Source organism: Cornus florida, unplaced genomic scaffold, assembly GCF_030987335.1.
Source record: "Cornus florida cultivar Cherokee Brave unplaced genomic scaffold, ASM3098733v1 CherokeeBrave_3.0.0_Hap2_Chr10, whole genome shotgun sequence".
Lineage (NCBI taxonomy): Eukaryota > Viridiplantae > Streptophyta > Magnoliopsida > Cornales > Cornaceae > Cornus > Cornus florida.
Genome location: NW_026775580.1, coordinates 78849746 through 78862389, shown reverse-complemented (window position 1 = coordinate 78862389; position 12644 = coordinate 78849746). Strand labels below are relative to the sequence as shown.

The 12644-nt window shown below is 36.2% G+C and overlaps 1 protein-coding gene across 3 annotated transcripts; it reads right to left on the bottom strand.

The window, feature by feature from the left end:
• Nucleotides 1–4753: 4753 nt before the first annotated feature.
• Nucleotides 4754–11415, bottom strand: LOC132279099 (transcription factor IIIB 60 kDa subunit-like). 3 transcript variants are annotated; one of them, XM_059781028.1, is made up of 8 exons: nt 10386–11318; nt 9946–10294; nt 9730–9848; nt 7954–8034; nt 7714–7842; nt 5818–5907; nt 5542–5595; nt 4754–5158 (listed from the first exon to the last, which is right to left on the bottom strand). In XM_059781028.1, exons 3-8 carry the CDS (start codon nt 9781–9783, stop codon nt 4958–4960), a joined length of 609 nt encoding a protein of 202 aa, XP_059637011.1. In that variant the 5' UTR covers nt 9784–9848; nt 9946–10294; nt 10386–11318; the 3' UTR covers nt 4754–4957. The 3 variants fall into 3 exon arrangements, with proteins under 3 accessions (XP_059637011.1, XP_059637009.1, XP_059637010.1); XM_059781026.1 differs by lacking the exons at nt 9946–10294; nt 10386–11318 and adding an exon at nt 11330–11415; XM_059781027.1 differs by having other exon boundaries at nt 9946–11318.
• Nucleotides 11416–12644: the final 1229 nt, after the last annotated feature.

Sequence of the window (12644 nt, the reverse complement as noted above, 5' to 3'; positions counted from 1 at the left end):
GAAGGTTATCTGGTGCATCAAAGCACCTTTAAAGGTGACTTTCTTTGGATGGACGGCAGTTCTAGCACCTTTAAAGGTGACTTTCTTTGGATGGACAACAGCTCTAGGGGGGATCCAGATAATGGACAACCTAAGATCTTTGTTAATTGGTGTTGCATGCTCAAGAAGGATAAAGAGTTGGTATCACCAACTCTTGCATTACTTAATAGCTAGGAACTGTTTGGCCATGCTTTATGCCATCTTTGGGATTTGTTAGTTCATGCTAGAATCCACAAAAGAGCTCGCTTGAGGTCTGGAGAGGTTGTTCAGTGGGATCCCAAATCAGAGGCGCTTGGAGAGTTGCCCCCTATGCTTGTGGTTGGATTTGTGGTGAGAGATGCATAGGAGGTCTTTGATGGACCGGGGTAGAGTCTATGTTAGGGGTGTTGAAGTGCTTTATGCTTAGTACTTCATTTTTTAGGGTTCAAAAGAGAAACTCTACATCTATGGAGAATCATTTAGACTTTTGTGGATAGGTTTGAGGAAAAAGTTTTTGTGTAGGTCAAAAATATCAGAAATTTTGCATCTGTGTCATCCTTGAAGAGGGTGATCCTAGAAGATCATATTCATGAATGTCCAAATGGATAGGATTAGTTAAAACAACAGCAATAGTAGCAACATATTGTTAGAAAGATCCTTAACTTAGTTATGATGAACCTTGACTCGCATAGATTAGCTAACATTAAAAAGAAAATTTCTCTAAGAATACCAATATATATATATATATATATATATATAGGAAAAAACTATATATATAGGAAAAAACTGAAGAAATGAATAGAAAAGTTGGGTGACATGTCTACCCTAACAATCTAAATTAATATCATGCAAAACCATTTTGTAATAAAGAGAATTAGTAGAAACACCCAATGGGTCACACCTGTAAAATGATAAGGTTACCTCCTTATCACCACCTTTGGCACCACATATGCCTTTCTTACGTTTCTGATGTGCATCACCAACCTAAAAGACAAAACATAGGCATTAGTTTCATTAACATTGATTCTCCTTTATCATGCAAAAACAAGCTCTATTGCTGCATGTTTACAGTTATAAGATCTAACACTAGGAGGGGATAAGAGTTTTGGGGAGAGATCAGGGTCAATCAGGGTTTTGATTGTTTAACGTTTGGCTTTAAGTAGACGATAGTAGTTAAGAAATTTTAGACTAGAAGTAAGAAGAGAATAAGAATAGGTAAAAGAAAAAAAGAAGGAAAAGGAAAAAAATTCGTCAAAATCTCCCAAAACGTAGCAAGCCATAATTCTCAATTCATCATTCACAGACTTCAAAACAGAGTATTACAATCCCTTCTACAGACTATAAAATCCTAACCCATAAAGCAAACTAATCTGAAAATTAATTAAATACTAAACACAGAAGCCTAAAATTATTTAACTTTATAAAAAAACGAGCAAACAAACAAACAAATTTTGTTGCTGCATTTGGCTGACTTACTTCAAGCGTACTTTATTTCTTTCATTCAATGCATTTCAGTAATTTCCTACACAATTTCATTTCATGCATTGTACAATACCTTTAATTTAAAATACATATATATATATATATATATATATATATATATATATATATATATATATATTAATTTTGTTGGATTTAAAAAGTAAGGGCGAGAAAAAAACAGAGCCATGACAAGAGGCACCAATTCCCAAAAAGAACGCGGATAATATCAGATGGAAGTACAGAACCTTAAAACCAAAGAAAGAGTCAAAATAGGCTATAAAATACTTCAATGGCAAACATCAAACAGCTAAATGTTCATAACCAAAATGAAAAAAACAAATTAAACCCAAAATAAATAAATAAGCAAAAAATGGGAATACCCAAAGCAGATCTAATGAAAAGTTATATACAGAGATGGTATCCCAAAACCCAAATCTCAAAAGTTCATATATGTGTGTGTGTGTGTGTGTGTGTGTGTGTGTGTGTGTGTTAGAGTAAGAGAGTTTCACCTCGATGGCAGGCTTTGTGTATATCCTATGGTACGTCGTACTGCGAAAAACTCTCGAGAACAACATTAGGCCTTGCATTTTCTGCAGCTAAATGTTCATAACCAAAATGAAAATTACAGATTAAACCCAAAATAAATATATAAACAAAAAATGGGTACCCAAAGCAGATCAGATGAAAAGTTATATACAGAGATGGTATCCGAATACCCAAATCTTAAAAGTAAGTTTATATATATATGTGTGTGTGTGTGTGTGTGAGAATAAGAGAGTTTCACCTCGATGGCAGGCTTTGTGTATATCCTATGGTATGTCGCACTGCGAAAAACTCTAGAGAACGTAGACATCAGACCCTGCATTTTCTGGCTCTCTCTCTCAAACCCAATCTAAAATTTTCTCTCAGAGGTCCCTCACTCTCTCTCTAAAACTCTCCCAAACTCTCTCTTAGAGGAAATTAATAAATCCCTTACTTTCTATTTCTAAAATATCCCCTCGCTCTCTCTCCTTTATCACTCACATTCTCTGTCTAAAACTTCCTCAGCTTTCTTTCAAGGTTCCATTCTCTGCGGAAACAAAATTTGCAACCAACAGAATTAAGAGAGAGACAAATTTGCCGTCAATTTCTACTTCACGCGTGTTCGCGTAACTTGTTTATCACTCACATTCTCTCTCCGTTGTCACTCCCATTCTCTCCATAAACTTTCTCTGCTCTGTCTCCTTTACGGACGGTTCCGTTCTCTGCAGAAACAAAAAGTGCAACCAACAGAATTAAAGAAAGAGAGACAAATTTGCTGTCCAATTAGTACTTCGCGTGTGTTCGCGTGACTTGTTTCCCTTTAGAGGGTTATGGGCCGAATAGCCTGATCAAGCCCAAGCTCAAAGTAGCCATGGGTTTGTTAGAGGAGGGAGATCCATGAGTTGAGAAGGGGATTTAAGAGTTTTGTATGGCTTCACTGCTGTAAGCTTTGATTTCCCACAGGCATCTATTCCTGATCAGGTACTTATTTGTCTATAGAACCCATGAGCTGTTGCTGTTTGATGAAATGTGCCATAGATGTTTTAGCATTTCAGCCCTCTTGCTCCTGATCAGGTAGTCGGTTGTCCCATAGAACCCATGAGCTATTGCAGTCTAATAAATTATGTCATAGATGTTTTAGCATTGTAGCCCTATTAAAGGTTTTCAATACTAGGTAGGCCAACTCCACCCACTGATTTGGGCTTGCATACAAAATAGTTTCTGCATATTTTGTTAAATTGATAAACTGGACCAGTATATTTGGACACTAATCAGGATGGATTGGATCAGCTGCAGCCTAAATGTATTTACTTGACCAATGGTCCACGTGATTTTCTAGACCAGAGCAGTTGATCTAGTGGGGGCATATTTTTATTTATACAATGGCATTGAGCTATATATGTTTAGGAGGGAGGATATGAAAAGAAATAGAGAGAAGAATAGAAAGTGGAGGAAGGGAAGTGGTTTTCATATCAAGTCTAAAATTAGATTCTCCTTTTGGGTTGGGAGTGGTTGTACCAATTTTTAGGTTCACTAATGAGAATTGTATAAATGTTATCCAGTGTTTTGAAATTTTCCTACAAAAATTTAAATTCAATTTTGGAATCTGAATTGATTTTTTGAATTGAAATTTGCAATTCAATTTCAATAAAATGAAGGGAAGTCACATTTTGCCCTTTTAATGGCAAGTTAATCATTTAAGTGGTCTAAGATCATTTAATAATTTTTAAGTTCAAGTGTATAAAACACCCCTAATATATACTATGTGTAGCGTTCTCACCCATATCTAAAAAAATGTATTAAAAATACTCCTACTCTTTTAAAATTAAGCAAATCGCACACAAAGCTCTGTGAAAATAAGACATAACAAACATGGATACAAATTGTTGTATAATGGTTAAAAAGGCCATGCTGGGGCCCAATCTGTGGGATACTTCTTTGGCAACATACTAACAAGTAAAACGGTCAACCAATTTATTATTATTTAAAATTTTTAATTTTGACTGTAATGAGGGGATATTACAAGGTAGGAGATTTGTCAGAATAATGGAAGCCATCAAGGTAGATTATCTTTTTAGATCAATCAATTGTCACAAGATTGGTGGTATTCGGATGTGTGGCGACTCATTTTAATGAGACTTATGTGAACCCCACACCTTATAAATCCAAGGGCAATCACTCAGCCCACTTCTTTGGTTGGACCCTTGGGTGTAGAAAACAGATTGTTGTCATAGTGGGCTTAATTGACAAACACGACTCTTAAACTAGGGTATATACATACATACATACATATATATATATATATATATATATATATATATATATATATATATATATTACTTTTTTTCAATTCCCCAATTGATCATACCTATAGTTGCAAATGTCTGAAGCTCTAAATTTAAAAGATGATCTTAAATTAATTTCAGTCAAACTAAAATGATAGTGGTTTTAAACGAAGGAAAATATTGATATAGCATTGGGGTTCACTGCAATATCAGGAGTTGCAGACATTTTTAAAAAATTATAAGAGTTCCTATTTTTGAGAAGAATATGTCTAAACTTTTGTCAACTAAAACTGAAGTACATGACCACCAAAAGGCTCTATCAATTACTGTAACAAATTTTGTATGTTCTGCTATTATTAGTTTTTAAAGGGTTGAAGTGGGATCCTGAAAACAACTAAAAAAAAAAAATGTAGAGGAAGGAAGAAGACAACAGCTAGAGACCAATCGAACTTTCTAAGTCAAGATTCTGCACATAAAAAATTACTATAAACTTCTGTATTCCAAATCCGTATGCCTTCTACAACTGTATTCACTTACCTCTGTATCCTAACTATATTTTTGGATCCACCAATTGGTAAGATATCAATACTCATGCAAATGCCATTGCCGAACGGTTGGGTTGGTACCTTTCCGTGTCTAGAAGCCCGTGTTCACCTTATTCCTTCATAATCACAATCATTAACTTCCGCGCCATAATCACAATCATTAACTTCCATATATTCATCATCCTGTCCCTGATCATCATTATTGGACGTGGTGCCAGATTTAGTTTCTTCCTCGTCAGGTTGTTGCCTGGTGACACTTCTGTCACAATGAGAGTCGGAGCGGTTTCGTTTTGCATCTGAAGCCAGCTGCAAAGATGTTTGGAGAGTGAAATAGAGAATTCAAATTACTCCATACTTACTATAAACTATAAAAAGTATGAACAATTCTACGCATATCAGCACTACACCCGTTTTTGGCTGTTTTATTCATTTGAATCAGCACTGCATATCCATTGGGTTCCTAAAACAGATTTTCAGGTTTTTGACTCGACAAACCCTAATAGGATCTATGCGGATTCTGTCTGAAATCAATCCACTTACTGGTCAATTTAATGGTTATATTACTAGTGTCAAATTCCTTATTGCAATGCTGGAATTCAAACATTGCACTTTCTGAAGCAAAGTATTTCTAAAACCATGAATTTGACAAAAAATTATGAAAACAAAAACCAAACGAAGAATCAACATACATCATCATCAAATAGAGTCTCCAATACATCATAGTTGCTTTTCGAACCCAATCTCTGTGAAGCATAACAAACAGGAATTAGAACAACATTAAAAAATAAATATGGGATGGATTCAAATAAAGATGTGATGGCAGTATTACGAAACAGGATTCATTCAAATGAATCCAAATGATTGGGATAAGGTTAAGTAAAATTCGTTAGTATGTATCGTTGATACTATATGCCTTAATGCTAAACTTGCAACGCTATATTATACCTAATTTTTCAGTTACTTACCTTCTTAGTAAACATGTTGCGGGTCGTTTCTGCAGCAGTTTGAGCAGGACCAGCATTCTTAGCTTCCAAAGCCTGTCTTTGTCTTTGTTTCTGATTTCATTATAAATTGTAGAAAGAGGAGGTAGGAGATTAAGTTAAGAAATAATTCATTCAAATCTCTTCATGTGTAGTGTTGAATCAAACTGGATTTTAAGTTAATAAATTCGAGTTCAAAACATATTTTATATAAATAATAAATTCAAAAAATATGTGAATGCATATCAAACATAATGTTTAAGGAACATTACCCAAAAAATAAAAAAATAAATTGTCATTGATACATAATTCTTTAAAGGAAAAAAAAAAATATCGCATTTATTTTCAGTTCCAATTTTGATACACACTATGAGAAATTGAATAATAGAATGTAACCATATAAGATTGTTCATGAACACTTGGCTCATAGCTTGTTCAGGGAAGAGAATGAGTTAAGCTAGATTTGGTTCTCAGTTCTCAGGCTCATTTGTTTTATAAGCCAAGCACATGATGACAACAACTCCTTTCATATGATCTGAACAGAACACCATGCATTGGAACAAATGACTATGAAAAGGCGAATAGGTGAAGTCAAGCCAATTAGCCCCGCAACTTTTGGCAGTGTGTCAATGTTCAAATGAAGCATCTAGCCAAAATTTCCAATACTTGAGAGAAGCAGTAAACTCCTTTCGTTCTTTATTCCACTAGAGTTCGAGAGTTTTTGGACAATGTACCAAAACCTTCAACTCTAGAACTTCTTTCCTCTTCAGCCCGCTTTTTACATTTTCTTTTCTTTGGGTTCCATTTCCTGCTCATCATTATAGGTGAAGTCCACTACAGACTTAAGATTTGATCCATATGCTGTTTATTACATTTTCTTCAGGATAACCAAGAGGTGCAAATCCAGACTCTCTTTCTCTCCACAGATTTTTTATTTGTTTTTGGCTGGACGGTGGACCATTTCTTTTCATTTTACTCTCTCATTGAAGCAAAACCTTTTCTACTGATTCTAGGTCGAAACTGGTGGACCATCAACTTGAGAACAATCATGGAAAGCAAACCAAGCTTAGCAGAGCCAGATCTTGGTTGAAAATTGTTGACCCAAGTTTGAACTAGGTCAGCCAATCTTGACTTGAGATTAAACCAAGATCAAATTCACCACCATTGAACTGAGCAAAGTTCAGACAGTCACTACTGGATTCGCCTCGATTTGTTTTGAGCCCTATGTCTAATATAATCAGAAAGGACATCCGTTTGTCTCTTTCTCTCCAGCGCAACTTTAAAAACATATATAATTCAAAGTTTTGGAAGTACTTCCAAGGGAGGATCAATGTCTCTTGGACTAGAGAATAAGGTGATGCAAGAAAAGAATATTCGCCAAAAAGGAAATCTCTAAGGAATAACCCAATAAAAGCTTCTCGAAACTTAAAGAAAATGATGAAGAAAAACCTATAATCAAGCGAGCTTCACCTTTGGTTCACGAAAAGAGGTTAGTATTACGAACCATAGCGTGCTTAGTTATGTCAGTTTATATTCTTTATTTTGTATTCACCAAGCTTCATCTATCAAGGTTATTATTGAAAATATGAATAAAGTCTAGAACAGGGACAGCTAACAATTTATTTATTTATTTCTGTTGATAATATTTTTTTTTGATAAGTAAAAAATAAATCAATTAATACTATTTATTTCTCTTGATAATGGATCTTTATTTACTTGCAAAAGGTTGGACCTACTTAATTCAGGGGCACACCCGAATCCACTTTATCTCCAAGTAACTCCTCTCTTTCATTTCTTTATCATTTATTTCAGAACTTTGAAAGCATCATACAAGTCGCACCACATAAAGAAAACGATGAATAATGACAAATGACCATGCACCTCTTCTCTTGATTTTGCAACAGCAGCAGCGGCAGCAGAAGCAAGTTCGCATGCAGCACGAAAATCACCTGAAGCCGCACTAAAATCCTTAATAGCAGCAACAGCTGCCGCTTCCTTGGCTGCTTGTTCCTGCAAAACCATAAGTTAAGCATACATTATATCTACCCGGATTAAGTACATTGCCAAAAAATTGTGCATTTCATGGAAAGATCTACGCAGATGAGTCAAGAAATATATCACCTGAAGATATTCTTCGTTCATTTCTTCCCCGATGACCTTTTTGTACCGACTCTTCTCCTCACTGTTAAGGTAGCCATTGACCTATGCCGCAAAAATTCAATAATGCAAACATGAAAATTCAGATGAGTTCATCAATGGAATATTGGTAAATCACAGTTGGCCGAACAAACTCTCAAACACAAAACAAGTTCAGAGAGCCAAGAGAACAAACACAATTGGGGAAAGTAGTGTTGCCCCCTTAGCCCCCATGGTTCCAGAAGTACCTTTTAATTTATCATCTTCCGTAGAATTATAAATTCATAATTAACACTACTTCACCACATTATAACTTCCTATAAAGTCCCTCGGCATGGCCACTTGAAACAAGTATTAGTAGCCGAGCTAAAAATATTGTTTTCCAATATTTTTTCAATAATTTAGGAGAATAATTATAAATAAGACTCCTTTAAAGGGAAAACTCTCAGAGATATTCTTTTAAAACTCTTACCCTCTGTCTAATATATTTGGATTGAAAAGAATGATAGATTTTTCATCTCCGCCGTATATCAACAGATTATGTTTTTGAGGGTCATCCACATAGTTGCAAAGATGTCAATTATCTCCAAAATCTCCAATGCTGTGAGATTTAGGATTTCACCTTTGAATGGGTTTCATGCTACTGCTGCTAATAAGCACATTCAATTAGTTTGGAATCTACCAGACTATATTTGACAAATGGCTCAGTGGTTCATGCCTTCCTGATGGCTTTCTCTCTGCTTGGTTCTCTCAAATTTGCTGGAGCTTTTACTGGAATGTGATTTCTGGTTCTGTGTTTAGTTTCATATTGCTCATACTGGGCAGAAATTTGATTTTCATCTGTTGTTGCTATGGCAGTTGTTTAGCTTTCTTTTCTTAATGCTGGTTTGAGCTCTAGTTTGGTGGTTGCACTCTCATAGGCTGTGGTTGTAAGTTTGTTTAGTTACTTTTGTTGTACTCTGTTGGCCTAGCTAGGCCTTGTTGATTCTTCAATAATATGTTTATAAAATTAGAACAATGGTAGCGGCATTTGATGCGCAGGTAATTTCATTAATGATGATAGTTAACATCCAGATGTTCTAGACAAAACAAAAAGGAAACTCTCTCATTCAAGTGCTCCAGGATAAGAGCCGGAAGTCATGCAAATGCAAGTTATGAATATTGTGTCACTGTAAACACTCAACCCATGACTCAACCAATTGCCACTCATTCATACAAAAATTTCATAGAATTAAAATTGAGCCTTCAATATTTCCATAAAAGAGGGAAAAAAAAATGGAAACAAGCTGGGACAAGGGCTTCGATGAACTAAGTTGTCTTTCATATTTATTCAGAATTGGACAAGAAAGCATATGTTCCAGGTGTTCACAATTGCTTGGAATATTGGTGGAGAACTTTGTTGGGTTGATAAGGAGAAGAAAGGACAACAGGTAGCAACTTTGATAAGACAAGTAATTTTTGTGTGGCTGATGTGGAGAAGAAAGGACAACAGGTAGCAACTTGGATCAGACAAGAGAGTAGAAAAAATTACAACCCAACAGAAGTATGTGGATGAATATTAAATGTAATGGCATAAAAGGATCCATGTCTAATGCCAAATAGTTAGAATGACCAAAAATAATGCACCAGCTTTCTTCTGGCAGGCAGGCCCCTGCTACAACTCTAAAGAGGAAAACAAAAAGAAGGTAGGATATGCACATAATGCAACGTTACATGAAAATTAGAGATAACAATATATGCTAATGCAAACAAGCCACACACCTCAGTATCATCAATATCAGAAAGGCTTTCTGTTTCATCAGCAGCACTACTCATATCCTTAAAATTATGGTACGTGGCAAAAGCACCATCAGTTGTGAACTCACCACCAATGACAGGCACTGAAACAGAACATAACATGCTCAGAATTACTCAGAATAAAAGTATAAGCCTCAAACCTTTATTAGGCATCTCTTTGTAAAATTAAAATAAACTTACAATCCACAAATTTTGGCTGGCTGTAGCAAACGGGTCAGTTATGCGGTGGTTCAGGTGTGCTAAAAGATAAAGGACTCAAAAAGATTCGGCTATTTGGGCTCCCTTTACACCTCTGGCGCCAGGCCCTCTTTGTTGAAGTAGGGGAGTTATGCGGTGGTTTTGTGTGTGCCGAAGCAGATGAAACGAGGGATGCGGAGAGCGTTCGAATCACGGTGAAACTGGGCTCTGACTGTCCGAAAGAAGTGTTCATTCATGATGATCGTCTTTGTTAGAGAGAATCAATCTGGGAGGAGATTTCACCAGAACTGGTGCCCACGACGGAAAGTCTTGAAGGAAGCCATGGGGCTTTCTTAATGAAGGAGGAAGAGTGGAACAAGATTCTTAGCAAAGGGGTGAAAGGAGATATTGAAATTCAAGAGTGGCTAAAGGAGAGAGCGTACCAGAGATCAGTGAAGTATGTGTGAGGAAGAAGAAGGGGAGGACACGCGCCGGAAATGAGGGTGAAAGAAGATAAGAGACCGACCGCGCGTGGCGCACTGAGATGTGACCGTTCAGAATTCAGATCGCGCTAAATCTGCTGGTCCCTCGGGAGTGTCACCCGCGTGCTGTAGGATTCAGCTAAAGCTGGGGTAGCACGCGGGATTGTGTGCGGGTCTGACCCATCTTATTGTGGACGTCATCGGCAAGAAAGGTTGGAGAGTAATAATGGGCGCAGAGACAGACCCGGGATTCTCGCTTTGTTACCGAAGCTGCTAGCCCACGTGATTTAAAGAGAAATTTCATGGGACTGAGGAATGAACTTAAGGTTGGACCGGAATGTGAGACTGGCCCATCATGCCTTGGACCTGACGAGGAAGGATGGAGAGACACAATGGGCTGAATCTTTCTGATCCATCTAGAAGAATGGGTGTCGAGGTTTACACACGAGGCAAAGGGAGAAGAGGGAGGCACAGGGAGGTTCAAGGAGCTACTCAGACAAAAGAGGGGGAGGAATGGGATTTAAAGTTTCATTCTTATTTTGATATACTGTAGTCAATAAAACAAACCTCTCTCCCACTCAGGGTTCTTAGTTGAGGTGAATTATAGATTTAAAGATAAATTTCTAATTTCCCCGCCCAAACGTACAGTCGAGAAAACTCCACTTCCTATGGACTGTCGAATTCTAATAATTTTCAGTCTACAGTTGCAAATCTTTGATCCGATGGAAAGAATGTTTAGTCTTTCAACCATATGTTGTATTATGACAAAGATAGTAAACCTAGGATGATTCCATTAAAAAATAATCGAAGTTTCTTCGATTCCAACAGTGATGAATGGTTGGTTAACCAATTCAGTAGTAGCATAAAGAACTCAAAGATCCAGAGAAAGAGAGAGAGAAACTGACTCTGAGTTTAGATGCAGAGTCGCTTGATTTCGAGACCATGGGGCTCTGTTCCTATTCTTGAGAGAGAGAGAGAGAGAGAGAGAGAGAGAGAGAGAGGAGTCGTCAGACGTGGCCGAAACGGAAAGGAGGATAAAAATCTGGTGCTCTTTATAGTCGGTGGGGAAAAGAAAAATGTGAGTCCCGCAGCGATTGTTTGGCACGTGGCAAAATCCTAACGGAAGATTTACTAATTACCATGTACTATCTTCTTGATCTTGGATCGCTCGATTTTTGTAGCGGTTAATTGTGAAAATCGAAAAGTTAACGGCAAAAGTCTGCAAAGACGGCACTCGTCCTCTATCAGTTGATCCGAGTCTGAACCTACCAACTGGTGCAACCCCGAGGATTGGAGGCTTAAACTGGATGTACGAAATCTTTAACCTTAATCTAATTCAATTTAAATTTTTTTTTTTGTTTTTTTTTTTTTTTTTAATTTTTTAAACTCCGATTGAATTTGGAGTTGTTATTCCCAATTAGAATTCGAGTTGCTATAAAAATAAATAAATAAATAATTTTAACTATTTTATAATTGAAATAACAAATGCATCAAAAGTTAATAAGTTAAAAACATCAAATAACTAAACACATCCAAATCATAATACATATTAAATATGTTGGGTTCATAAATTGAATTTGTCAAGTTTTATAATTTAGGACGGGTTGGAATTGAATTATGAATTTTCCGACAGCTGTCTACAATGTGTGAAAAGTAACATTTTAAAAGAATTCAAGAGAAGGAAAGTTAAGATGAAAAACCCAATAAAATGACTCCGCGTGACTTTTCAAAAAAAAAAAAAAAAACCTATAAAATGACTCCGCATGACTTATTACACGACACTACCAAGATTAAAAATATTTTTTCCGTCCCAAAATAAATGTCTACTTTAAAAACTATGACTCATCTTTAAAGTGAGTATCTATTATGAGACGGAGAGAATAATAATTTGTTGCCTAGTACAGTATACCCTTGCCGTATACAAAATAATCTTATATTAAATTAATGCACTCAAGCCGAACAAGAAAGATTGCAACAGCTAGTTACAGAATGTAAAAACAGGAATTAGCTTGTGCCTATTATATTACTACTTTCAAGAAAGTAGTTTGGAGAGCCCATTCTCTTTTATCACCCATCAACAATAAAGTCTGACAATCGACTAATATGTCAGTAACTTTACAACTGGAGTAGGCTTGCATGTGTGTAGTTGGGAAAAGGCTTTGATTTGAGAACTTTCCTTAAAATGTTGATAATCATTCGAAAGGAAGAGGAATATGAGCA